Source organism: Panthera onca, chromosome B4 (genome assembly GCF_046562875.1).
Source record: "Panthera onca isolate mPanOnc1 chromosome B4, mPanOnc1 haplotype 2, whole genome shotgun sequence".
In the NCBI taxonomy this organism is placed as follows: domain Eukaryota; kingdom Metazoa; phylum Chordata; class Mammalia; order Carnivora; family Felidae; genus Panthera; species Panthera onca.
In genome coordinates this window covers 136,362,842-136,390,732 of record NC_138345.1, presented here as the reverse complement: position 1 = coordinate 136,390,732, position 27,891 = coordinate 136,362,842, and the positions used below count along the sequence as shown (strand labels likewise).

At 59.7% G+C, this 27,891-nt stretch overlaps 1 protein-coding gene across 8 annotated transcripts; it reads right to left on the bottom strand.

Annotated features, from left to right (window-relative positions):
- Window positions 1-27,059, bottom strand: PARVG (parvin gamma). Of its 8 annotated transcripts, XR_014138000.1 has the most exons (15): window positions 26,370-26,494; window positions 24,600-24,694; window positions 22,001-22,065; window positions 20,170-20,272; window positions 19,347-19,487; window positions 18,324-18,439; window positions 16,347-16,402; window positions 15,035-15,057; window positions 11,056-11,114; window positions 10,785-10,853; window positions 8,635-8,736; window positions 3,207-3,279; window positions 1,872-2,756; window positions 823-1,343; window positions 1-436 (listed from the first exon to the last, which is right to left on the bottom strand). XR_014138000.1 is itself a non-coding variant. In XM_078449348.2 (13 exons), exons 1-13 carry the CDS (start codon window positions 26,378-26,380, stop codon window positions 2,647-2,649), a joined length of 1,023 nt encoding a protein of 340 aa, XP_078305474.2. In that variant the 5' UTR covers window positions 26,381-26,494; the 3' UTR covers window positions 1,618-2,646. The 8 variants fall into 8 exon arrangements, 3 of the variants coding, with proteins under 3 accessions (XP_078305474.2, XP_078305476.2, XP_078305478.2); XR_014138001.1 differs by lacking the exons at window positions 1-436; window positions 26,370-26,494 and adding an exon at window positions 26,501-27,059 and having other exon boundaries at window positions 645-1,343; XR_013556612.2 differs by lacking the exon at window positions 1-436 and having other exon boundaries at window positions 645-1,343.
- Window positions 27,060-27,891: the final 832 nt, after the last annotated feature.

Below are 27,891 nucleotides of genomic sequence, written 5' to 3'. Positions count from 1 at the left end.
ATCGTTTTTAAGTTTATTTATTCATTTCAAGCAAGACAGAGAGAGGAAGCAGGGGAGGGGTAGAGACGGAGGGGTGGAGAGGGAGAGAGAGAATCGCAAGCAGGCTCCGCATGGCCAGCGCGGAGCCCGACTCGGGGCCTGAACTCACGAACCGTGAGATCACGACCTGAGCCGAAACCAAGAGGGAGACAACCGAAGAGCCACCAGGCGATGCCCCGCCGTCCCCAGCAGGCCTTGAATGGGGCCATGTCCTCTGCGCTCCCCGCCTCGGCCCTCGGCCCTGGTCCCCTTCACGCCAGGCTTCCAGAAAGCACGAGTCAGGGCTGCCCCGGCCGTCTCGCCTCACTCGTGCAGGTGGACGACGTTGACCCCTGTTCAGTGTCACGGCAAATTTAAACGTGTCCGTTAATTTTCTGTAGCCTTATCGAGCAGTAACCTATAAAAGGAAAGGTCCCCCCGTATTTTAAGTGCACAATTTGATGAGTTCTGATGAAGGCATATAGTCCCGTAACCGCCGCCCCAACTCTCATGACGCAGGGCAGTGCCGCCTCCCGCAAAGGTCCCTTCGTGCCTCTTTGCTGTCGGAACCCTTCCCCAAGCCCCCTGGGAACCACCTCCCGCCCCCCCCCCCCCCCCCGCCACCGCAGTCTGGCCTTTTCTAGAATTTCTTACAAACTGTAGCATCAGCGCATCGCCTGCTGGGCCTCCCGTCTGTCACCCGCCCCGTGCTCCTGGGGTCTTGCCCGCTGGCTCTGCATCGGCACCCCCTCCCTCGGGGCCACGCAGAACCCAGTGCGCAGACGCCCTGTGACCCGTGTATGCCTTTGCCAGCGACGGACGTCTGAGTCCTTCCCGATCTGAGGCGTCTGTGAACAGCACTGCCATGTGCGTGCAGGTCTTGGCGTAGACGTACGTTTTCGTTTCTCTCGGATGAACACCTAGCCGTGAATCGGCCGGGTCGGACGAGGAGGGTCTGTTTTAGTCCGGAAGGAACCCGCCAAACTCCTTGCCGCACCCGCATCCCCACCGCAACGTGTGCCAGGTCCCGGGGCTCCACGTCCTTGCCCACACTTGATGTCATCAGACTCTTCAACTTGGCCGTGACGGGAGGTGCGCAGCGGGCTGTCCGGTGGTTTTACTTCCCTAAGGAATGACGGTCTGGGGAATCCGGGTTGGTCAGCTCAGGCTGCTGTGACAGCACACGGCAGACCGGGGGGCTTAGACGCCAGACATTCATCGCTCATGGTTCTAGAGGCTGGAAGTGCGAGGTCAAGGTGCCGGCAGGTTCAGCTCCTGGTGAGAGGCCTCCTCGAGGCTTGCAGATGGCCACTTTCTGGCTGGGTCTTCACGCGCAGAGAGAGAGAGAGAGAGAGAGAGAGAGAGCCCTGGTGTCTCTCCCCCTTCTCATTAGGACGCTAATCCCATCACGGGGCCCCACCCTTGCGAACTCCTCTATACCTAATCGCCTGTGAGTCCAGAGGGGAGGGGAGCAGGTGGATGGGGGTGGGGTGGAAGAGAGACCTCTTGAGACCGTCTCACCCTCAGACACCATCTCCTGATGCCACACCCCATGGGACGTCCTCCCACACGCCACAAGCCCCCCACCCCAAAGCCCCCCACCCCCGCCCCCAGATCCAAGGCTGTCAAACTGGTACAACCCCAGACCCAGCGGGGGCCCGGAGCCGGAGGGCAGGGGAGAGGCAGCCCTGGGGGTGCCCAGCTCAGTCGTCCCCTTGCCAGCCCCGACCCCCACCCCCTGTGCCTTGTCCTGGCTGGTTCCCGCCACACGTCAGCTCCTGGGATGGCCACGTTCCACCCCCCTGCAGGGACTTGTTCTTTGAGAAACACAGGCAGCAAGGGCCAGTTCTCACCAGAGACAGCGTGACGTGATGGCACATCCCTGGGGACAGACCAGGAGACCATCCGACCTACCCGTCAGCCACAAAGATTTCTCCTTTGTGACTTCCGGGCAAGGCTCACCATCGAGCTGCAGGGGTGGCTCTGGGCCATGGCTCCTCTGGCAAGTAAGTGGATTAACTTCCCCCAAGGGGCTCGGGGGCTTGGTTTGGGGGCCAGGTGAGACGGTGAGACTCCTGCCTCTGGATGGTGATCCCGGGGCCCATCACGCTGAGACAGAGGCAGGCTGGGGCCTCCGATCTTCAGCCCTGACACCTGAGAGTCCTTTCTGCTCCCAAAGTTGGACGCAGGAGCCCGAGTGAAGGTCAGCATCATTGGTCTCTTCGCTGCTCCCACGGATGCCCTCAGAGATGAGGCCCTGAGAACCTTCCACGCCCCGCCCCATGGAAAGGGGAACTGCTTTGGGGGGTCAGCTCGTACTTATGCATATTGAAGGGTCCTTCCCAGGGCACCGCAGGCTCCCCCAATCCCTCCCAGAACTACATTAGTTACTGTAAACTGAGTGAGGCCAGAGGTTGGTTCAAAACAGATCCAGGCCTAGTGAATTCAAAGATATTCGGATGGAAACACGGATCAGGGATGGGGGGAAGGGGCAGGCGTGCCACAGACACACAGAGAAACAGAGGGCAGCGGGCTGTATGGTGGGGGAGGTCCCTCTGTGGCCCTTGGGCCCTCCCTTGGGTCCTGCAAGCAGGCTCAGAGAAGCAGCTCTGGGGGGGGCAGTGACAGTTAATTCGGGGATCCACGGGGCGTGCTGTCTGCGTTTTCTTTCAGCTTGTGCTTGCGAAACAGGCTGTAGAGGACGCGTAACGTGCTCTTGGTGTCCTTGTTCACGATGTCTGCAGGGCAGAGGAGAACAGGACAGCCGGTCAGGCCTAGGCGGGGGTGGGGAGGGGGTGACCACCGTCCCACTGTTGCCCGGGACCCAGTGGCTTCCTGGGACACGGGACTTCTGTGCTAAACCCGGGGGGTGGGGAATCCCTGTCCAACGGGACAGCTGGTCACGCCAGGCCTGAGTCCCAGGACCCTCGCGTGGCCCTGCCTCCCTGTTCCTCCCCTGCACCCCGGTGCCCCCCACGCCTGTCGGGACAGCCTGCCCCAGGGTCCCCAATCCCCGGTCTCCTCTCCCTGTGACCCCTCCCCCACTGGGGCTGGTGGAAGCTGTGGGCACCGCACCCCCTCATAGGAAGTCCCTGAAGAGGCTCGGTGTCTGCCATGCCACGCAAGGGGACCGCACGGCCACATGCTGTCCCCTGACACCGCGGCACCCCCTCGAGCCGCACCCTCACCTTCGGGGCTGATGGGGTAGCTGAGCAGGCCTTCGTCCTTGAGCAGCTCCAGGGCCAGGGTGACATTGTGCAGCTGTGATAAGACCCCACCAGATGTTGGCAAAATGAGGGAGCCTCCACCCAGGTGCTGGTCCCCAAGTACCAGGCCCGCCCACCACTCAAGGAGTCCACCCCGAGTGGGAAAGGCAGTTATGGCGAGGGGCATCTAGTCCGGACGTCAGGGAGGGCTTCCTGGGGGAGGTGACGTCTAGAGGTAAGTCCTGCCAAGGGAGGGGATGTAGCCAGGGAAAGGAACACGGGTTTATCCTGACCTTTTCTGATGCAGCCCCAACGCTGTGGGCAACGGAGACGCCACCAGAAGCAGCTCAGTTCCAGGGGCAACGCACAGATGGGGAAACTGAGGTTCTGAGTGGCCAAGGGGCTCCTCTGAGCTTACAAGACGGAGAGCATCAGAACCAGGTCTGTCTCACTCTGATGGACATAGCAGGCTGGAGGCTGGAGCAGCGCCCCTGCCCAGGCCCACCTGGGCTCAGACCCCTGCTCGGTCGCCGGGCAACCTCCAGACTCCCCCGGCCTGCCTTGCGCCCCTGCAGAGCGGGGTCCCCACCATTTCCCCCGTGTCCCGATCCAGGATGCTGGGCGGGGCGCCCTGGGGAGCCCTGAAGAGACGCTCTGTTAGCGGAGATTTCCCTGTTCACGGCTAGTTTCTCCCTGGGGCCTCGATACGATCAAAAAGTCCCTTCCCTTCTTGGGGCAGCAGCCTGGTGTCTTAGAAGGAGATGGTGTGGGGTGACGGCAACGGCGTGGGGTGGGGTGAAGCAGGTCTGAAGGCAGCTAAACCCCTCATTCACTGTGACTTCAAGCAGGCCCTCCCTTCAATGGTCTCGGCCCCCCACAGGGTGACCGTGGGCCCCGGAAGGCCTCGACTGGCGGCCAGCCATGCGGCCCCATCCCCGCCGCGCGGCCTGCTTCCCACGGTCCCCATGGCAACCTCACCGGTGGCCTAGAGGCCCAGCGGGCAGAGGAACAACCGAGCAAGGCCACTTGGGGAAGCCGGCCCAGCCCGGTGGCCTCCCAGTGGCTCTGGGTAGGAGGACTCTTGCGACCTGGACGGGGCTCGAAGCCCCTAAGAGCTCTCCCGAGGGAGGGCGGGGTGTGGGTTACCCCGTCCTGGTCCGAGGACACTGGGCGGGGCCGGGGAGAACCTTCCACCCCACCCCCCACCCCAGGACTCCCGCTGCAACCTGGGGCAAGGGGCGGAGCGCTCCCTGGTGGCTGGTCGCGGCAGGCTGTGCGGGGACAAGGCGGGCCGTCTGTGGGGTCCCTCTCCACGGGGAGAGGTGTTGCCGCAGAGAATGGACAGAGACCCGGGCAGGGGGGTGGGGGGTCCGAGACGCAAGAGTGGGAGAGGGGCGGCGCTGTAGCCGGTCAGGAGGAGCCCCAGGCTGTCAGTGGTGCCGAGGCCCCCGGGCAGGTGGGACACACCACTGGGGCCGTGCAGACGCAGGTAGGAAGTCTCAGAGGGAGCAGGTCACGGCTCCATTGCTCGCTGCTGTCACTGTGTCCCCAAGGATTCCCCCCAGCCCGGAATATTCTGAAAAAATGAGGGCTGCTGTTGTTCACATTCTCATCGTGAACACTAGTCACCGGCTGCCCACAAGGTAAGCGTCAGAATGAAAGGCTGAGACTGGACCCTCGGCACAGTGCTCTCCCGCCTCCCAGCCCTGCCTTTGATGGACTCACTCTCCACACCGGCGTCTCCCAGAGCATGACCCAGGGCATGGAGGGAAAGGGCGTCTGTGACCAAACGGGTTGGGGAAAGGTTAGCTAAAAATACGATGGAAATCCTTCGCTGCGGGACTTCTCAGAGCCTTGACTGTCTACGGCGTACTGTGAACCTTCCAGACAACGTGTGGTTGCCCAAGTTATTTGACCGTAGGATCCACTTGTCATGGGGCCCCTCAGGGGACCAGTGTTTTGGAAACACTTGGTCCATTCCCTCACTTAAAAAATAATTGTGAGCACCTACTGTGGGCTGGCTGTGAGACAAGGGCAAAATCACCCCCCACCCCGCTCCCTGCCCCCATGGAATTTGTGCTTTGAGAACCGCCACCATCCACACTGCGAGAACGACCACACTTGCTTCAACCTGTCAAGCCCGTGCTCGACCCGAGCCCCGCGGAGCTGCCGCAGGCTCCAGATCCGTCTCCCGCGCTCCCCCCTAAGCGTCACCTCGCTTCCGTGCACGGTGAGATGGTGACAGAGGCACCATGTTGCACGGAGCGGGGAGAAGGTTGTAACCCAGGAGGATGCGCTCAAATCCCCCCGGGGAAAAATAACTGAACGTGGGAGGAGGCCCACGATTCCCGGAACTGGTGTTTTGCTTACAGCAGAGCAGACCGTCGCCTCCCTCCCTCCGTCCCTAGAGCTCGTCTTCCCGAAAGGAATGACAGTCTCGCGAAAACACCGGTGGCCAGGAAGGGCTGATAAGGAGACCGCCAACGTGGAGGGGCCGCTGCGCCAAGATCACGGTGCCTCGGGTGTCCTACCGTCGGCAAAGGGCTGGCGCTCCCGCCCTCTTCAGCTAATGACCTCTCGGCAATTTGGCCACACCCTCCCGCAGCTGAGACCTCCCACAGTAAAAATCCATTCTTGGGGGGTCTGAGCTCAGAGGCCGCTTCTCTTCCCCTGTGTGGAATGTGGCTCATCGCGGGAAGCTGATTCTAAAATCGGTGGGTTCAGCAGGCTGACGGCACCCAGGGACGTGAGGAGTCAGGACGTTTGTCCCTGGCTCGTAATGGGGTTTGTGAGGGTGCCGATTGCGGGGAGGAGGCTTTGAAGTCCCCATGGAGCCCGACAGCCGAGGAACAAAGAGGGGACCCCTGTGCCGTCCCGGGTCTTGGTTCTGCGCCCCTTCCCAAGGCTCCCTGGCCTGCGTGTGGCCCTCACTTCTCCATCCGCCTCCCCGCTCTCCTGCCTTCTCCTGCCTCCGTGTCCTGCCTTCTGGGTGCAGGGCGAACACCACCGCCCCGGCTGGGCTCTGACCCTCCTGAGCCTTCCGGCAGCTTCGGGCAAGACTCCCTCTTGGCCACGGAGAGGCTCACACCCCCTCTGCCTCCCTTAGGGCTCACCCTGACTCCCCAGAAACCGGGAGAAGGCTCTGGCTTTGGAGGCAAACAGTGAGCCCACTGTTCCTGCTCCTACCTCTAGAACCACAAACGTTGCATGGCTCCAGCCGATTAGCTCCTCACCCTAGAGCCGAGCCCTTGAGAGTCTGAGCCCCGAATCAATCTTCCAGTCAAGCGCGCTCCTGCCTCCTGGGAAGGTGGAGGCCGTGCCCACTGAAGACCGCGTCTCCGTGGTGCAAGGGGGAGAAGAGCAGGCTGAGGGTCAGAAGGCCAGTGCTCATGTCAGACCTGCCACTGAGCAGCGGAGTGGTCCTGGGCAAGCCCCAGAGCCTCTCTGGGCCTCAGCTTTCCCCTCTGTCGAATGGAGACACAACCCCTGCCCTGTCCCCCAGCAAGGGTGCAGGGTGGGGATGAAATGGGGTAAAGGGCCAGGTGAGGCCAGAAGTAGGATGTGAGCACAGCTGTGGTTCGGGGGCCTATGAAACACCGAGGAGCCTGGATGAGCCACGGAGGTGGTCGGAGCCGACAGCCCGGCTAAGCAGGTGGGAATGAAGCGGGAGGCAGGGTAGGCAGAGGAGCCATCTGGGCAAAAGGCCTGGAGACGCGAGAGAACCGGGCTGCGGGTAGGCTGTGACGCTGAGACCAGGAGTCGGTGGGACACGGATGGACAGGGCTGTGGATGTGTGGGGAGGGGCCTGGAGGAAGGGACCGGGGTGTGTGTGGGGGGGGGGCGGCCAAGCCAGGATGGAGTCCAGCGGCCCCCCACCCCCACCCCAGGCAGGCCACGAGGTCTGATCCAACCCCGGAACTGTGGCTCTCACCCTCCCCGGTGACGCAGCCATGCCAAAGGGGACGGAATTCCTTCTTTGGGATGGATGAATGGGTGGGTGGGGGGGTGGGTGGATGGATGAGCAGATAAATAGGCAGATGAAGGGATGGCCAGGCAGGTGAGTGAGTGGATGAACTGGCAGATAAGCAAATAGGCAAGTCAATGGATTGGTGTGAGGGTGGATGGATGGCTGGCTGGCTGGCTGGATGGATGGATGGGTGGATGGATGGATGAGTGTGTGGATGGATGGATGGATGGATGGATGGATGGATGGATGGATGGATGAGTATGTGGATGGATGGATGGATGGATGGATGGATGGATGGATGGATGGATGAGTGTGTGGATGGATGGATGGATGGATGGATGGATGGATGGATGGATGGTTGGGTGGATGGATGGGTGGATGGATGGATGGGTGGATGGATGGATGGATGGTTGGGTGGATGGATGGGTGGATGGATGGATGGGTGGATGGATGGATGGGTGGATGGATGATGGATGGGTGGATGGATGATGGATGGTTGGGTGGATGGATGGGTGGATGGATGGATGGGTGGATGGATGGATGGATGGATGGGTGGATGGATGGGTGGATGGATGGATGGGTGGATGGATGGATGGATGGTTGGGTGGATGGATGGGTGGATGGATGGATGGGTGGATGGATGGATGGATGGATGGATGGATGGATGGATGGATGGTTGGGTGGATGGATGGGTGGATGGATGGATGGGTGGATGGATGGATGGATGGTTGGGTGGATGGATGGTTGGGTGGATGGATGGATGAGTGTGTGGATGGATGGATGGATGAGTGGATGGATGAGCAGAGAAATAGGCAGATGAAGGGATGGCCAGGCAGGTGAGTGAGTGGATGAACTGGCAGATAAGCAAATAGGCAAGTCAATGGATTGGTGTGAGGGTGGATGGCTGGCTGGCTGGCTGGCTGGATGGATGGATGGATGGATGGATAAATGGATGGATGAGTGTGTGGATGGATGGATGGATGGATGGATGGATGGATGGATGGATATGTGGATGGATGGATGGATGGATGGATGGATGGATGGTTGGGTGGATGGATGGATGAGTGTGTGGATGGATGGATGGATGGATGGATGGATGGATGGATGGATGGATAGATGAGTATGTGGATGGATGGATGGATGGATGGATGGATGGATGGATGGGTGGATGGATGGATAGATAGATGGATGGATGGTTGGGTGGATGGATGGATGGATGAGTGGATGGATGAGAAGATAAATAGGCAGATGAATGGATGGCCAGGCAGGTGAATGGGTGAATGAATTGAATGGATGGGTGAATGGATGCGTAGACACGTGGATGACCAAACTTCCCCTCCATGCTTCACTTCACCTGGAAGTGAATAAGGAGACTGGTATTGTCAATTTCACAAGTCTGTCCATTCAGGAACAGACCCTCAAGGAAACCTCTGGAGAACTCACCATTTCCGCAGGACAGGTGGGAGTGAGGTAGAACTCCTTCAAGTGCAGGAAGAAGCCTTCCAGTTGTCCAATCAGCAAGAGTAAGAGGACCCCGTCTGCAAACTGCAAAGGAGAAGCACGGGGGGCAGAGGCCGCACGGGTCCCGCACCGCCTTCGGCGGGCGGAGTGGTGCTGCGGGAGGCTGCCTTTCTGCGACTCAAGGACGACACCCCCGACCTTGCCCCTTGCCGCGTGTTGTAAACATGGGCGGCGGCAGGGAGGAAGCAGTTATCCACTGCCTGGCGCAAAGCACATGCCCAATAAAATAAGCTGTCTTTCCATTAGCTGGGAGATAGCCGGATGTCGCCTTTGAAACCACACCCCTGCTCCGCGAGCGACAGAGCCACAGGAGAAAACGGAGTCGAGCGTAACATCATTCCTCAGCACGGTGGACTCGTGTCGCTGGCCGCCACATTAATATTTCCGTCTGCGCTGTCTGTACGCTCAGGGACAAAGCGTCGCCCTGCCACCCGCATGTCGTAAGCTCATATCAACCTACTCAATCTCTTCAAAGATACCAGACGCAAGACTGGATGTTGGAGGGAAAACCGCCCCTCGAGCTCGACGTCCTTAACAGAATTCCCTCCTACGAGCTCTGTTTCGCCGTTATTCGTTTGGCCTGAAATCTTTCCTGCTGATGTGCCCCCGTAATATTCCCGAAATACCAGAGGCTTCCACTACCCCTTTATCCGACAGTCTCTACACATCATCGTCACCCAAGCCAATATTTTCCAAGCGCCATGATTTCATCGAGGAAGAGAGACGTCCACAGGATCATCCTGTTCACACCCACATGAACGACACCGAAACCCCCAATTCATCGTCTACTGCATGTCCACAGCGTGTCAGGGAGCGGAGTCAACTCCGGGGGCCGCTTGTCTTGAATCTTTACTCCCAGGTCCACGAGGCTCGTATCCTTACGCTCGTTGTAAAAGAAGAGGGGTCCGAGGTCCACAGAAGTCCAAACCAAGGCCGTGCAGACAACGTGGAGGCGGTGTCCTTGAAGCCCAGGGGCCACACGTGTCCACCTGGCTTCCGAGCCTCGTATGTCCGCCCTGCCACGTCACCACGCCACATCACACACAGGCTTCTCACGTGGCCACCATGTGACGTGGTGATGAGGACACACTGTGGCCTCGGCACCCTGGGTTCGAATCCCAGGTCTTCTGCTCTATCGCTGTGTGACCTTGGGCGAGTTAATTAACATCTCTGTGTCTTAGCGTCCTCCTGTATAAAACGGGGCAGTATCTGTTCCCACCTCGGGGACTGTCAGGGGGAGTCAATGAGTGCGCAGAGCCTGGCGCATAGTGAGGGCTTTACTGGCTTTAGAAACCAGGCACGGGAGCAGATCACACCCCGTCCGTCTCTGGCTAACGTCAGGGTGTGTCTGAGAAGTCAGCACCTCTGGCTGAAGTCACCACAAGTCGTTCGGTCCACCAGGGACCAGACCTGACTTCCACCTCCCTCCCCCACTGCCACCGTGGCACGTGAGCAGAACCCGGGTGGCCCAGCGCCGACCCCGCCACGGCGGGTTGATGTGTCTGGTGTCCAGGGGGCTCCGTCACTGCCAGAAGGCCCCGCGCCGGCGACCAGCCCGTCGGCTTCCCCGCTCCCCTCCGTGCTGAGGGAGTATCGCAGGTGCACAGCATCCTCACGGAAAACCGTGGCCCCCCGCAGAAGGCCGATGCCGAGCGTGCAAGATCCGGCTCCTGCCCCACGCGGGGACTAGGTGTAGGTCAGCCCCGGGGGGCCGAGCAGCCGGGGGGCCCACAGATTCAGGGCTGTGGCGGAACCTAAGACAACGCCCGGCAGCTAGCTCAAAGCCGTGAGCAGACGCAATGACACCAGGAGAGCTCCCACGGCATAGATGAGCCCCTGCGTAAAACACACCCACGGTCCCTGCCTCACGAGATCCCCACGGTGTCCCTGGTGGGTGAGGCTGCCTACCTACCAGCTACGTCCGCCATCGGAGAGGCGCCAGGTCTCCAAGAGGTGACACATCACAGGCCCCGCGGGGGCGGATCGAGGCTCCCCGTGCCCCGCAGGACCCTCTTCCCCGCCTGCACCCCGTGACCCTGCCCTACCCGGGGACCCTGCACCTGAGACCCTACCTGGGTGTCCAGATTCTGCACAGACAGGCCCAGGCGATCCAGCTTCTGGTTGACAAAGTTCACAATGGCCTACACAAGAAAGAGCACGGACGTCGGGCCCGGGGCTCAGGTTTTCCGCCTTCCGCTTTGGGGGAGGGGGGGACAGAAAGCCCCCCCTCATGGCGCCCGAAGCACAGCAGGTGAGGAGCGAGGGCCTTGCCCCTTCCCCTGCACCCCCCAGGACACGAGGCAGACGGGCGGGAGAGTGACTGGGAGCTTTGATCTCTCTTACCTCCTTCACAGTGCTCACTTTCTCCGGAGCCAGTTTAAATAATTCATCAAAGACGTCGTCTGCAGACAGATCCAATAAACACCTCATTACGATGCTATTATCCTTGAGCCAAACAGGGACGCATTTCCATAAAAGTTTCTCAGAATACCCCGTCCGCAGAGAGATGTAGTGTCATCGCAACGGTTCTTGAATTAAAACACGGGCCTGTATCTTTGTCCCTGCGCCCCTGGCCGTGTAGCCCAGGGGGAGTCGCCTGCCCTCTCTGGCCCTTTATGGCTGATCATACCTACTAGAAGGCGTCTTCGCAAAGATGAGATTTGGTACCAGATAACGCACTTGGCTCGGCGGCTGGGCACACAGTAGGACCTCGATAAACTTCATCTTGGGGCACCCGGGTGGCTCCATCGGTTACGCATCCGAGTCTTGGCTCAGGTCATGATCTCACGGTTCGTGAGTTCGAGCCCTGCATCGGGCTCTGTGCTGACAGCTCAGAGCCTGCTTGGGATTCTCTCTCTCTCTCTCTCTCTCTCTCTCTCTCTCTCTCTCTCTCCCCCTCTCTCTCTGCCCTTCCCCTACTCGTGTTCTCCCTCTTTCTAAATAAATAAATAAACAAAACTTTAAAAATAAAACAAAACAAAAAAAGGTCATCCTTTCTGCCGTGGATGCCTGTGCGTCTGCTCAGCCACCGCTCCTCCCCCTGGAAAGCTTCTCTCCTTCGTCCCCATCCCCCCCTCCCCCCGCAGGCCCACGGAGCCCAGGGAGCTGCCGTAGGTGACCGAGCAGGGCCCAGCCCCAGACGGACACTTGGCCCGCGGGTCTCCTCCCCCGCATTCCTGGATTGGCAGAATGAGGGCACGGAGCCCCGCGTCGTGCCAAAGGCCAGCACCCTCAGCAGCTGAGTCACGCCTGCCTGGTTTAGGAACAAAGGGGGCATCTTGGCAGCCCCGGGCCTGTCCCGCCTCAGACACCCGAGTCCTCAGCCAAATGCCCTTTTCCCACAAGCAGCCCTCCTCATATTTGCAGCCAACACATCTCCCCAGGGAAGATGGGTCCTCGGGCACCGAGTGCCCAAGCTGGCTAGAAGGATTTACCTTCAGATGCTGATGCTCAGCAGCTGTGCAACTCTGAGCAAGTCACTTCACCTCTCTGTGCCTCGGTTCTCTCATTAGTGAAAGGGAAAAGGTAGCACCAGATAGCATCGTGCACCAGGAATCATGGTGGAGACACCAGTCCCTTCGGACCCCTTGGCCTGGGTGGCCAGGGAAATCGGGTCTCTGAAGGAGCCAGGAAACGGGGAGGCGAATGTGTGCTCGGTTGACATGAGCCAGAACAGCATGAATGTGCTAGACGGGGTGGTGGGGAGGTCCGGCTCCTTTCCCCTCACCATGTGACCCACCCTCATGCTGCCCCCTGACAAACACTGCCCCCCGAGCAACACCCCATGTCCTCATGCTGCCCTGCACACACACACACACACACACACACACACACACACACACACACACGTTGGCCAGCCTCCCTGCACCTCCCTTTCCCTTCCTTCTCCCACTCATCTTCCCTCAGCCTGTTCTCAGAAGCCCCTCAAAGATCATTATTTCCACCTTTGCAGGTGAAGCACCCCTCATGGAACCCCCTGCCCATACAGATCTGTGTTCTAAGTGGGGAGGGTTCAGGGAGAAAAATCATGTTAGGATGGATGGATGATGGATGGACTGGTGGGGTGTGTGTGGACAGATGGATTGGTGGGTGGGTGGACAGATGGGTAATTTGGTGGGTGGGTGGGTGGGTGGGTGGATGATGTGGACTGGTGTATGGATGGCCAAATAGATTGGTGGATAGATGGATGGATTGGTGAATGGATGGATGGATGGATGGATGGATGGATGGATGGATGGATAGATTGGTGGTTGGGTGGGTGGATGGACAGATGGATTGGTGAATGGACGGATGGATGGATAGGTTGGTGGGTGGGTAGGTGGATGGATAGATGGATGGATGGATGGATGGATGGATGGATGGATGGATGGATAGACTGGTGGGTGGGTAGGTAGATGGATGGATGGATGGATGGATGGATGGATGGATGGATGGATAGACTGGTGGGTGGGTAGGTGGATGGATGGATGGATGGGTGGATGCATGGATGGATGGATAGATTGGTGGTTGGGTGGGTGGATGGACAGATGGATTGGTGAATGGACGGATGGATGGATAGGTTGGTGGGTGGGTAGGTGGATGGATAGATGGATGGATGGATGGATGGATAGACTGGTGGGTGGGTAGGTGGATGGATGGATGGATGGATGGATGGATGGATGGATGGATAGATTGGTGGTTGGGTGGGTGGATGGACAGATGGATTGGTGAATGGACGGATGGATGGACAGACTGGTGGGTGGGTAGGTGGATGGATGGATGGATGGATGGATGGATGGATGGATGGATGGACTGGTGGGTGGGTAGGTGGATGGATGGATGGATGGGTGGATGGATGGATGGATGGATAGATTGGTGGTTGGGTGGGTGGATGGACAGATGGATTGGTGAATGGACGGATGGATGGATAGACTGGTGGGTGGGTAGGTGGATGGATGGATGGATGGATGGATGGATGGATGGATGGATAGACTGGTGGGTGGGTAGGTGGATGGATGGATGGATGGGTGGATGGATGGATGGATGGATAGATTGGTGGTTGGGTGGGTGGATGGACAGATGGATTGGTGAATGGACGGATGGATGGATAGGTTGGTGGGTGGGTAGGTGGATGGATAGATGGATGGATGGATGGATGGATAGACTGGTGGGTGGGTAGGTGGATGGATGGATGGATGGATGGATGGATGGATGGATGGATAGATTGGTGGTTGGGTGGGTGGATGGACAGATGGATTGGTGAATGGACGGATGAATGGATAGACTGGTGGGTGGGTAGGTGGATGGATGGATGGATGGATGGATGGATGGATGGATGGATGGATAGACTGGTGGGTGGGTAGGTGGATGGATGGATGGATGGATGGATGGATGGATGGATAGATTGGTGGTTGGGTGGGTGGATGGACAGATGGATTGGTGAATGGATGGATGGATGGATAGGTTGGTGGGTGGGTAGGTGGATGGATAGATGGATGGATGGATGGATGGATGGATGGATGGATGGATAGACTGGTGGGTGGGTAGGTGGATGGATGGATGGATGGATGGATGGATGGATGGATGGACGGATAGATTGGTGGGTGGGTAGGTGGATGGATGGATGGATGGATGGATGGATGGATGGATGGATTGGTGGGTGGGTAGGTAGATGGATGGATGGATGGACAGATGGATTGGTGAATGGATGGATGGATGGAAGAATACATTGGTGGGTGGGTAGGTGGATGGATGGATGGATGGATGGATGGATGGATGAACAGCCGACTAGGCCAACTGAGTGAATGAATGAAAGAAGAAATGGATGGACCAATCTCTCAATAGGGGAAGATGTCTGTCACAAAAGTGGCCACACCACTGCACAGTCACTATGGGGCACCCACTCTGGGCTAAACACATTCACAAATCATCTTTTAACCCTCCTCACCAGTCCAAGAGGTGGGTGCCATTATTAATCTCATTTTACAGATGAGAAAGCTGAGACACAGACAGGTTATGTCACTTGCCCAAGTTCACATGGCTAACAAGAGGACACGTTAGTGTCTGAACCCGGGCCATGTGGCTTCAGAGCCCACACGTTCATAACAACTCTACCATGACCACCGGCAGGAACTGTAAACCTCTCCCTGCCGTTCGAGCAGTATCGTGAGAGGAAACAGCCCGATCCTGGGACAGACTGACGGAGAGAAGAAGGGACAAATGGAGCAGAAGAAGGCTTGAGATACAAGTAGCGGGGGGCAGAGGCAAGAGCAGAGAACACCCAGCAAGTGACCCTTCATCCTCCCGTCTGTTTTAACACACACCCGGTGGGAAAAGTACTCACTGGTAGCTAGGTCCTTGTCTGTGCTAAAGGGACAATTGCAGGGGGGAGAAAGGTAAACACGTGGTTAAAAAATATCCTCAGACCTGTAGTTTCTTATTACGACAAGACTCAGCACTAGCAAGGTTGACAGAGAAACGGGCGAGCTCCCTTCTTCCCTGCAGTTCGTAAGCAGGCAGGGCCCTTGCGCAGGGCGCGGGCAGAAAGAGGCCCACACCCCACCCTGGAGGCTTCCACACCTAGTTGTGTCTGGATTTTGTCATTTCTGTGGTTGTTGTTTTAGTTCGGGTGGGCGGTATACAAGAAAGCACACAAATTGTACGATTAAGGCGCGTGCGTTTTTTGCACGCACCTGTGTGATCAGCACCCAACAAGATACAGACCTTTCCCGGCACCCCCATGTGCTCTCCCCCGCCCCCGCTCCCCCCCCCCCCCACCAAAGATCACCCCCGCCCTGATTCCTCCCGCTGTGAACTGGTTTTGCCTATTCTGGGAGCCCGTGTAATGAAATCACGCTCTCTTCTGCGTCTGGCTTCTTTCACTCTGTTTCTCTTGTTCTGAATGGTTTGTCTTCGACCTTGTGTCAAATTTTCCACCCCAGCCACACCCCTTCGAAGCAAGGTTCTGGGCCCAAAGCGGGTCAGGCTGTCCCAGGAGGGCCGGGTGGCCCCTGCGACCAAGGCCCTCAACAGGGGACTGAGCTGTGCAGGGTAGAGAGGGCAGCCTGAAACAGAGAGCCAGGCTTTACCTCCAGGAGGGCAGAGGGAAGAGCCCATTAGCGGAGCAACCTGCTTGTCCAGACGCACGAAAGGTAAGCAGCTGGCTGTCGTGGACACCCAAGGACAGAGCCTCCCGCCCCGCACACACTAGGTGCTCTATAAATGCTGGTGTCTGGTGCCCTTGGCTCCAGCCCTCGGCCACCAGGCTCTGGGAAGCGACATGGCATCGGGGTCCTGTGACCCCAGGTCTAGATTCCTCCTGGCCCACAATGGCTATAGTGTGACCTCATGACAGGGAGCCACAGCTCCTTCTGTCCCCAACTCTGCTTGCTTTTGTGCAGAGGACAAACGAGCTGGTGGGGGGGGGGGGGCATGCCTAACAGCCAGAGCCATGCCCTGTGAGGCCCAGCAAGATGAAAAGGCGCCCGGCAGGGCTGAGGGGTCAGGGAGGCCCTCTGGTGGCTGAGAGGAAGTGGCGAGATGTGAGGGTCCCTCCCACAAAGGGCGGGCACATCTGTCCCCAGCTTCAGGCCCTGTTACCCATTCCCCAAATAATATAGCTCGGCCTGTGCTGCAAGCCCTGACTCTCCCCTCACCTGCATTCAGTGAGCTGTTCCACCGACTTCTCCGACTTGAGACCACTTTTGGTGCTCTAAGAAAGAAAAACAGGGAAGAAATTGAGTAATCCCAGAAAACTCGGGGACCCACGCCAGCAGCCACTGAAAGACTGTAGTGGCCAGCGCAGCCCCAGAACCCAGCTCACTCTACCTCTTTCCCTCCTCAGGGCGGCTCCTGGACGGTGCTCATCACTGTGGCCTGGCTCAATTGTCTTTCTTGCTCATGAGCCTTGGGCCCCACGAGGACGGGGACAATGTCTGTCTTGTTCCCCAGATATCCCCAGAGTCTCACTCAGTCCCTGGCTCACAGGGAGTCAATAAACATGTGTCGGTCTGAATGACAAATGAATAATGACTGGATGGATGGATGGATGGATGGATGGATGGATGGATGGATTGGTGGGTGGGTAGGTGGGTGGATGGATGGATGGGTGGGTGGGTGGATGGATGGATTGGTGGGTGGGTAGGTGGGTGGATGGATGGATGGATGGATGGGTGGATGGATTGGTGGGTGGGTAGGTAGGTGGATGGATGGATGGATGGATGGATGGATGGATGGCAGATGGATGGATGGATGGATGGATGGATGGATTGGTGGGTGGGTAGGTGGGTGGATGGATGGATGGATGGTGGATGGATGGATGGATGGATGGGTGGATGGATGGATTGGCGGGTGGGTAGGTGGGTGGATGGATGGATGGATGGTGGATGGATGGATGGATGGATGGATGGATGGATGGATGGATTGGTGGGTGGGTAGGTGGGTGGATGGATGGATGGATGGATGGATGGGTGGGTGGGTAGGTGGGTGGATGGATGGATGGATGGATGGGTGGGTGGATGGATGGATTGGCGGGTGGGTAGGTGGGTGGATGGATGGATGGATGGATGGATTGGTGGGTGGGTAGGTGGGTGGATGGATGGATGGATGGATGGATTGGTGGGTGGGTAGGTGGGTGGATGGATGGATGGATGGTGGATGGATGGATGGATGGATGGGTGGATGGATGGATTGACGGGTGGGTAGGTGGGTGGATGGATGGATGGATGGTGGATGGATGGATGGATGGATTGGTGGGTGGATGGATGCGTGGATGGATGGATGGATGGATGGATGAATGGATGGTGGGTGGATGGTGGATAGATGGTGGATGGATGAGTGGGTGGACGGGTGGATGGATAGATGGATGGTGAAGGGATAGATGGATGGATGGGTGAATGGATGGGTGGATAGGTAGGTGGATGGATTAATGAATAAGTGAATGAGTGAAGGAATGAAGGAATGAAGTCACCTCTGATTTATATCAGAAGTATAAACAAAGTCATGACACTGCTTAGTGGAGAATTTTAATCAACGGTTTTGAAAGAAGTAAGAATGATTTCATCTGAGTGAAACGTAAGCTCCAAGACGGGAAGCCCCATGGCTCATCCAGGCACTCAGAAGTTGGGGGAGGGAGTAATGGGGAGCAGGAGAAGGTGAGGGCCCCGTTTGTGATGCTCAGACTCTGCCTGAGGGAGAAGCCATGGGCTCCGGGGACATGGGCTTCAGCACCAGTTGTGCACGTGCTAGAGCAAGGGGACCCTGCAGGTCCCTTTGCTCCCTTGCACGGTCACAGCCATCGTTGGTGAATGAGGGACAACACCGCAGTGGCCCGGGCCAAAACTATGAAGGCTCCTGAAAGGCCATGAACAGATAGATGACCACTTATGGCCCATGTGACCATGTGACCACGTGACCCTATGCCCCCTGCCACCACGGACTCTCAGTATCTCCACCCACAGCTCCAGCCCAGGCCCCTCTGCAGTCCTGGAGGGATGTGCTATATCTTGAGGCTCCTAAGAAAACACCCTGGCTCAGCCCCTCCCCACGCAGCACCCCCTAATCCAGGGTACGGTGATATGGACCCAAGATGCTCAGCCTGTACACAGGGGTCCCCCCAGCACCCAGCCCCGTACCTCCATGGTGATCACCTCCACCTGGACGTTGGTCGGGAGGGGCAGGTCGGGCTGGAAGCGCTTGGCCAGGGCCACGAGGAGATGCAAGGTGGCCAGCAGGTCCTTGTTGAAGATGGCTGGGAGGGGAGAGGGCACAGGTCAGAGCGGAAGGGGCCACCGATACCTGGGGCCACACGGAGGGCTCCATATTGTCCCAACAACCCTCTGAAGACCAAGGAGATCTGCCTCCAGCCTTCTGGAAGGCAGAGGGCTGGAGATACTCATTCGGAACCCAAAATAGCCACCCTGTGCTCTCATCACCCTGCTCTGCGAATACAGCCCACGGGCACAATTCCCCAAGTGGACGGGGCTTTCGACACAGAGACAGCCACTCTTTACAATTTTGAGCCGCTCGAGGCCCTACAGCGGGGGCCCCAGTGCAAGAAACCGTTGGCTTCAGATGAGTGTGGCTTAATTCAGGGCCAACGTTATGCCCTTCAGTTGTTGAAAGCGGGACGTTAAATGCAGCGGTGAAGGCACGCAACCCAACAAAAACTGGGCTTGAAAACTGTTACATCACCACCTCCCAATCTCGGAGAAGGCACTCAACCCCTTCAGCCTCAGTTTTCTCATCTGGAAAATGGGGGAGGGTGCAGAGATCAGAGTGGGGGCTTTGCTCGCTCCCATTCACTCCAAGCAGGCACCGCGGGTAGAGCTTAAATCAATTAACGAAACGAGACCGGTAGCACCCATCTGACGAGATACGTGGGAGCTCGTGGTGCTTGGAACTCAAAAGTAGGGGCCTCACTGACCGCGTTTATGCCGTTACACGGCCGCGGGCTTTGCTGCGGCGACACCTCCGGGGCGCAGAAGCGTGTAGGGCTCTTGGCCCTGAAAGGGGTGCACGACTTTGCACGGGAGGCTCCCCGGAAGCCCCCAGGGTGCCCCCACCCAGAGGCAGAGGAAACAAGAGGCCGGTGCTGCACAGGGACCCAGGCTCCCCCGCCCTCCCGGGGACCCCGCCCCAGCCGAGGCCCCACATACCGTCCATGCTCCACTTGAGCGGCTGATCTTCTGCCTGCAGGCTGCGGTTGACCGCCTCCAGGACGGCCTCCAGCTTGCGCCTCTGGTTGGGGACCGTGAGAGCCATCTCCTCCACGTCCAGCCGGAGCCCAGTCAGCGTCTCTGAGGGCAGATCGGGAGAGGGCCCAGGAGGGAGTCGGGGGGAGAGACCGAGAAAGGCAGGACAGGGAGGGAGGGGTGAGAACCGTGCCCCCCCCCCAGGCCTCCTCCACCACCACAAGCCCTGTGACCCGAGCGAGCCCCGGCCCTCCGAGCCGCCCTCCACTGGCCCACCTCACCTTGACCTTAGCCTTCTGCTCAGCTACGTGCACTTCCTTCTCGCAAGGCAGGGTGGCCTAGACTCCTAAGCTCAGACCCTGACTCCCCCGCCTTCCCCACTGCAAGACGCTGGACAAGTGACGAGGCCTCTCCGAGCCTCATTTTCCTCATCCATAAAATGGGGATAGTAAGAGGATAGGGTTTTTCTGAGGATTAACCACACCTGCTCCTTGGCAGGTGCTCCGGAAGGGGCTGGCAGGATCGTTCTGTCCAACTACCAAGGGTCCCACAAAGGGCGCTGCTGAGCCAGGCCCCAGGTCAGCCGAGGACCAGAATCGGGCACACCCCTGCCCTCTGGGACCTCACGGCTTTGTGGGCAGAAGGCAGGTGCGCAGACCAAGCCCGACATCACAACGGCGACGGGGAGGGGGCGGCTGTTGAGGAGTCCACCCCCGGGGCCTGAAGGGGCCAAGGGGGGGCGGTGTGCTGGGGCCCAGGCCCATGTACCCTGGGAGCAGCCGCTTACGGAAAAGGTGGTGCAAGATGAGCCCGTCGAATATGTCCTCCTCCAGGCTGCGGACCACGATGTGCTCCGGGAGGAGCTTGGCATTAATCCAGTCCATCAGCACCTGAAGACCCCAAGGGGATGGCTGGCCCGGAACCACTCCTCGCCGGGTCCCCCACCTGGCTCAGCTCTGACCCGCAAGGCCCTCCTCCCACCTGCCAGCTCCTATACCATCCGTCAAGGCCAGGTCAAATGTCACCTCCTCCGGGAAGCCCTCCCTGCCCTCTCAGTCTGACTTCCCAAAGACCCTCTGCTTCTCTTCAGCAGGAACCTGGGCCCTGGCGGGGGGGGGGGGGGGGGTGTGCTGTTTGTCCTGTGCAAGGTGCTGGTCCCAGAAGGCCACCATAACAAGTACCTGAGAGCGGGGAGGTGGCCGTGGAACTGGATAATGGGAAGAGTTTTGAAGGCCCTCGACAGGAAAGGCCTGAATTGCCCTGAAGAGGCGGTTGGTAGAAACCTGGATCTAAGTAGGCACTTCTGGGAGAGCCCAGAAGGAGAGGAGGGACGTGACTTTGGAAACACAGAGGAGGCCCCGTGACAAGGGAGGCAGAGACCCGAGTGGCGAGTCTAGGCACCAAGGGGCGCCAGAGCCGCCTGACGCCGGGCAAGAGGCCTGGGATGGGTTCCCTCTCGGAACCTCCGGGAGGGACCCACGCTGCCCACACCTCGATTGAGGACTTCCGGCCTACGGGCTGGGAGACCTTCAACTCCCCTTGCTTTAAGCCGCCTGGCTCATGGTGCTCCGTGGCACCAGCCCCAGGACACCCACACAGGGGCTGCTGGGGTCCCGCCTGATCCCCCAGACTCAACGACCGAGGCACACACCCCTGCTCCCCTCTGCACCTCTGCCAGGGCGTCCGTCCCCGCCCGGGTTCAACAGGCCGGGAGCGCAGGAAGCAGGGCCCCGTGCCTTTAAGGGAGCAGCGCCGGCTCCTCCGGACTTGGGAGCCAACCTCCCAGCTACTCCGTCTCTGCACCTGCTCCCGGAGGGGCCCACCCACTTGCTTTCCTTCCTCCTGGCTCACTACCTGCGCCCAAATCCTTCTCAGGGTAAGCTCCAGGAGGAGCCCCAACTAAGACGTGTCGGCACCCTGTCAGGTTTCCAGGAAGGGCCTCGCTGGTTCTCCTCGGTCCCAGTGCCTGACGGTGGGGAAGGTGGGATGGAGGGAGCCGGGGAACGGGAGGGAGAGAGGAAGGGACGGGAAAACGGCCACAGTCTGGGGGGATGGAAGGTGGTGCAGGCCAGGAGGCCTCCCCGGAGGAGGCACCAGAAAGGCCACATGGAGACTGAAACAATGAGGCAGACGAAAACGGAGCCTGAACCTGCCTGGTCCAGCAGGTGCAGCGACAGCCTCCCAGCCAACGAGAGACGCGGGGGGCCCGGGTGACTCACCCCCCGTTCTGCCCATTTTGCCAGCTCTCCACTGCCGTGCGCAGCTGAGCAGGGGCAAGTGCACAAGCTTTGGGGCCTGGGTCAAACTCTGCTGGCCGGCCTTGTGTCCCCCCCAGGCCAGGTCACCCCTCTGAGCCTCCTACTCACTCCACGGGATTCAGGACGGCAGAGCCCTCTCAACCGTCGTGAGGCTTGTGGGGATCATCTACGTAAAGGCACACAGTCGGTGCTCAATAAATGTTCCCTCATGTAGCCATTCGACAGGTCTCCCGGGGACCTGCAGGGTCACCACCCGCCAGGCTGAGGTCAGAGAGGGGAGGAGCGGGACAGACCCCGCCCCAAGGGGACGAAAGGCTGCCCCCAGAGAAAGCAGGGGGTAGACCGCGGAAGGAGCTGTACCTTCTGCAGCTCTTCAAATTTGGGGTCCCCCCGCGAGGTGGGTGGCAGGTACTTCTTCTTTTCTCCTGGAAGCAGAGGCGAGCATGACACGCGTGTGGGGTCCCTGCGGGGGGGGGCTGGGCAGCCTGGCACCTCGACACCAGGGGAATTGGGTCCTGCTGCATCACACGCATGCCCACACAGATCCACAGACACGGTCACTGATACACACGCGTGCACACGCACAGGCACACACAGATACACAGACACACAGTAGTAGATACACACACACACACACACACACACACACACACACACACACACACACACACACACACACCCTGAGCATCAAACATCTAAAGTACTTGGTCTTCCCAGACACGCCTCGTCCTCCACACCTCTTTCTTTGCCCGTGCTGTTCCAGCCTCCCCCCCAATGCCCTTCCCTCTGGTTCCCCTCATGAGCACCAGCTCATCCTCAGACACAACAATATACACAGTTCGCCTGGAAAACCGTTTCCTGCCTCAAATTCAAATGTTAGCTGGGTGTCCTGGGTTTTATCTGGCAATTCCACCCACGTACTCAAGCAGAGGGGCTCGCACGAGCCCAGGGGCCGGGCACCAGGGGGCCACGGCGGATTTCAGCCCAGTCTGTCTGGCTCCCTGGCACGGGCAGGACGCCGAGACCACCCTGGCTGACCCCTCTGGTCAGCGGCTTCCCGAAGCCTTAGACTCGCAGCACCCACAAATGGCAGGGCCGAGAGGATCTAGTCTCGATGAACATGGGGGAAACTGAGCCACCACGGGGGGCGCTGCCTTGCCCAGGTTCACAAAATGCAACGCCTCTGTCTTCCCACGACGCGGCTGGAGACTTTTCCTAGATGATCTGAAAACCTTCAAGTTCTCCCCGGCCCCGTATCTCCTGACAAGAGGCGGGGACATCTAACACGCTGGGCCATGGCAGTCTCTGGACCGGTGTGTGGGGAGCGGGTGGGTGGGTGAAAGCCTCCGGCGATACCCCACCCCCACCCCCCGCCAGCTCCTTCCTGGAGCAGGTTTCCTGCCGCTCTGAATCATCCCATGTTCCAGCTGTGCCTGCCAGTACTTTGAGCATTTCTAAATCCACTGCAAAACACAAAATAAATATTTTTTCAAATAACCCAGCCCCACCGCTAACGGCAGTTTTGCTCGTGATGCTTTCCAGCGTTAAACCATCTATAAACAGAGAGCACCAGGCAGTTAAGGAAGTCAGCTTCTCGACTCTGGGCAATGCCCGCCCGGCCCCCAGGGTCTCGCTCGCTGCTCTGGGGTCTCTCGGCCACATCGCCCATCTTAAAATTCAGGCTGTATTCACAGGGTCTAGCTCAAGCTGCATTCTGCTCTTACGTTTCAACGATGTCACACTTTTCCTCCGTCATCATATTTATGTCTTAAAGGTTCCATAAATTCTAGTGAGTTCACTTAACGCCCTTGCTGAGCGGGACATTTGGCTTGCTTCCTGATTCGCCTCTTTTCTGTAACAGGGGGATTGACAGCTTTGGGTACCTGCGTTGTCCTTTCCAAACATCTCCTTGGGAAGGGAGGTTTCAGGGGCAGTGGCCACAAACTCCCCGAGCTCAGAAAACAGATTTGTTAAACGGGGGACCCACACCCATTGAATTGCCCCGTCCTATGCCCACCCACTTTTTAAAAAACTTTTGGGGGGCGCCTGGGTGGCTCAGTCGGTTGAGCCTCTGACTTCGGCTCAGGTCACGATCTCACGGTTCGTGAGTTTGAGCCCTGCATCGGGCTCTGTGCTGACAGCTCGGAGCCTGGAGATGCTTCGGATTCTGTGCCTCCCTCTCTTTCTGCCCCAACCCACTCGCATTCTGTCTCTGTCTCTCTCAAATATAAATAAACATGAAAAAAATTTTTCATGTTTATTTATATTTGAGAGGGGGGGCAGAGAGAGGGGGACACAGAATCCAAAGCAGGCTCTAGGCTCTGAGCTATCAGCACAGAGCCCAACACGGGGCTTGAACTCACGGACGTCGTGACCCGAGCCAAAGTCTGAGTCACCCAGGCGCCCTTATGCCCACCCACTATTTAAAGGGACCCACACGAGTGAAGGAAGCAGATCGATAACCCCCATCCCCTGCCAAGTCAGATCTCTGCAGACATCTGCCAGTAGGGCATGGCGGGAGGGGAACCTGAATGCTGGGGCTCCCCTCCTTGGGTTCCCAACCCCAGCTCCACCGCATTAACGGAGTCCCCTGCCACCGCCACGTTATTCACTGGGCCTCAGTTTCCTCGCGCATACGAGGGAGGCAGGAACGCCTACCCTCAGAGCGATAAACGAGGTACAGCTTGTAGGACGTGCACAGCACGTAGGAGCAGTTAATATCGCGTTACCAGTGTCATCCTCAAACGCGAGATGTGTGGTTATGAGCGGTATGGGGGTACCTGCCAAAGTTTCCAGAAGCGGGGGTGGGAGTTGTCAAGGATAAAGCAGAAGGCATAGGCAGGGGCTGCACAAATTGGGTGTTCAGTTAACAACCTGGGAAGCAAGGCAGGGCCCGGACCTGCCCGCAGACCCGCCCCTCCGCCCTGCGCGGACCCCCAGCCCCACTTGGGCCCGGCACCTTGTGGGAGCTCCTCCTCCGCCGGCCGGCCCACCGCCTTCGGGAGCTGCAGCAGGTTGTACAAGGATTCCGGCTCCATTTCTGCCTTGCCGGCCCTGGGGGATGCAGGGGACAGGGGGGCATCACCATCCGAGGAGCCCCACGCTGGCTCTGGGCCGTGGTTCCTTTCCGACCATGAGGCACGGGGAGTGGGCGGGGGCTGCCTAGGCAAGGAGACGGGTCTCCCTGATGAGAAGTAGGCCGTGGGGCCCATTCTGGCAGGACGCAGGGGTGGAGGGAGGCCCGCGGCTGAGGGCTTGTCAAGATCTGGGGAAACCCTGGAGTTAAGCTCCAGAGGGATGCCTGGGGTGGGCGTACGGCAGGGCTGGGTGAGGCGAATCCGCGGATGGGTGACATCTACGGTGCCTGAGTTCCCACGGGGGCAGGGCGAGGGGGGCACTGGATCTGCCCCTTCCAGGTCCCTGAGCCCGAGACGGGTGGGCACGGAGTGGCACCACCAGCCTTCCGATGCGGGGACCACGCTGGCATGGCGGCATCCCCCAGGCTCGGCTGCCAGTCCACGGGGGCCTGGCTCTCGGGGGGCGGCCTGGCCCCTCCTGGCCCGACGTGGAACGAGGCTGTCCACGGTGGGGCTCGGCGGGCTCAGCCTCTCTACGCTTTGGGGGCCTCACTGTGCACGTCAGCATGGGAGGGGCCGGCACGCGAGGGGTGTGTGTGGCCCCCTTCGTGTGCTCCTTCTGGGCAGGGGCCGGGCTCACCCCACGCGGGACGGGGCCCCTGGAGAAGCCAGCCCGGCCTCCTTCCTGTTGCCCCAGGGCTCACTTCCTCTCCTGCTCAGCCGGCAGCTTTGCCCTCCTCTTCAGCCCCCCGCGTTTCCCCAGCGTTTCGGGCCCCAAAAAAAGACATGGGGGCCGCAGAATGGGGGGCAGCTCCAGCCCTCCCCCCTCCCACCGGGGAAACCTGGCTACAGCAGCGGGACCCAGAGCTGTGGCAAGATGGGGACACTGGCAGGGCCACCCCATCGCCCTAGCAGCCGGCCCGCGGGGAACCTCTGAGGCCCCATCCCGAACAGAAGGATGGGGGAGACCACAGCTGTGGGACCGGTCCTGCCCCCCGAATTCCCAAGCCTCCTTCTGGACAGGATTCGGCTCGAGGGACGTGGCCGGAGAAGAGGAAAGAGCCCTGCCTGGGGGTTAGGAGGAGGCCTGGGTTCCAGGCTTGCTCTTCCTCACCCTACGTGGCTTTGGGCGAATCCCCTCCCTTCCTGGTCCTAAAGGTCTTTACAAGACAGGGCCGGACTCAGAGCTCACCGAAGGCAGTGGAGGGGACACAGGGGGTGTCTGCCCCAGCTCTGTTCAGGGTATCTCCCCTCCCCCGGCAGCCCCTCCCCGCCCTGGGCCTCAGTTTCTTCATCTGAAACGGGGTGGCCTTTCTTCCCCCCCCCCCACGCCGGATGACGCTCAGGGGAGATGGTGCGGAGAAAGGGAGACTGTCCACCTGGCTACCAGGGAGGTGGGATCGTGCCCTTCTGTCTGGCCCCGGGAGGGAGGAAATGCGCCTCTCTACGCGTGGGTGGCCGGTGGGGGGGGGTTGCACAGGGGCTCAGGGCTTTGCTTGGCCCGAGTCCCTCCCTCAGCTAAGGGTGTGTTCTCTGGGGTCGGCCGCCACAAGCCCCCACCCCCGGAGCCCTCCCTCTGTGCCCTCTCGCTCCTGAACATTACAGACGGGCAGAGAGCCCCGAGCCCAGGGCTCCCGGGAGCTGAGACTCACCTGGCTGCCATGAAATGAAGGCCGCGGAGCTCAAATCGTGATCACCGGCTTCCAGAGAAAAGTAAGTTCCTACCCTGGGGGCTGGAGGGGCCGGGGGAGGGCAGGGTCCCCCCACCCCCCACGCTGCTCACTTCCTCCGGGCCTGCGGCTTCCGCAGGGCCTGCTGGGCTGCGTCTGCAGGGAGCTTCCTCCTCGCTGGGCCTCAGGGCCTGGTGCCTCCACGGCCCCGACAGAAAGCTCTGCCCCCGGAGCGCCAACCACCCAGCCACACCTCCGGGCCCTCAGATGCCTCGCAGGAGACGCAGCGTTGCCGTTTCTTCCTTCTCTCCCTCTCCCCTCCCTGCCTCGCAAACCCAGCAGTCCCTCGCGGTCGCCCCATCTCCAAGTGGCAGCACCAGCCAAGCCAGCCACTGAGGCCAGGGACCCCCACCTCCCCGCCACGGGGAGCTGGCGAACTCATGAGCCGTGAGATCACGACTTGAGCTGAAGTCCGACGCTCAGAGGACTGAGCCACCCAGGCGCCCCTTAAGGGCTTTAAGTTTACTGGAACCGGCCTCCGAGGCAGGTACTGTTGTACCTGCTGTCGCTGCTCACAGAGGTACCAGCCTAAGAGGCAGAGGCAGTTTGCAGCATGGTGGGGACGGGCAGCTGCACGCTTGGCTGGGGCAGGTGTGACGGGCACGACGTGGCCCTGCGTCCCCTGCTTCCCGGGCCAGGTGCACCGCCACGTCCCGGCAGAGATGGCCCATCCACGCTGGGAAACTGAAGCGTGTTGGACAAAGCGCCTCCCGGGGCCGGGTTAAGGGAACACAGAAGAGACGGTGCCACAGCCCAAGACTAGCGACATGAGCGAGTTATCACGACCCCAGGGCCCGACGGGGCAGAGGCCAGAGTGGACACCAGAGCCCAGAGAGAGAGATCCGCCAGCCAGGGGTGTGGTAGAGGGGCCCTCCGACCCCGGTGGCCCCGCAGAGGGGCGGCCCTGGAGTACAAACCCCCCGACCTCGCTCCCTCTCCCCCACGCTCCCTCCTGCCGGGGCCTCCCACCGGCCAAGTCCAAACAGAAGCCAGAGGCAAGGCAGCGCACGGACGCAGTCCGGGAGGCCAGCGCGGAAAACGCTGGAGAGGCATCTGGAGAGGCGGACGGAAAGTATCCGGCTCGAAATTGAAACCGCGGGGCAGCAGCCAGTCAGCAGCCTCCTGGTCACGGCAGGGACGGCCGGCACCACGGTGCGGTTCGAAGCGTCCTCCGTGGGGGCCTGTCCCCAGCCTGCCGCGCCAGCCTTCCCGTGGCTCTGGGGCCACCTCATTTCCTGCGTTCGATTCCTTTCTGCCTCGAGCAACTACAGTGGCCCCAGTTACAGGCAACCGAACCTAGATTAAGGAAGGTGGCTCTTTAGGGAGGGAAACTGGAGGGACGTTCCCACCGTGGAAAGCGAGAGAGAACTAACCAGCCAGCAGTCACATGGGAACAAAGCGGGTTTGGACCAGGCAATTCTCCGAAGCCTGGGTTCTTTGGGGC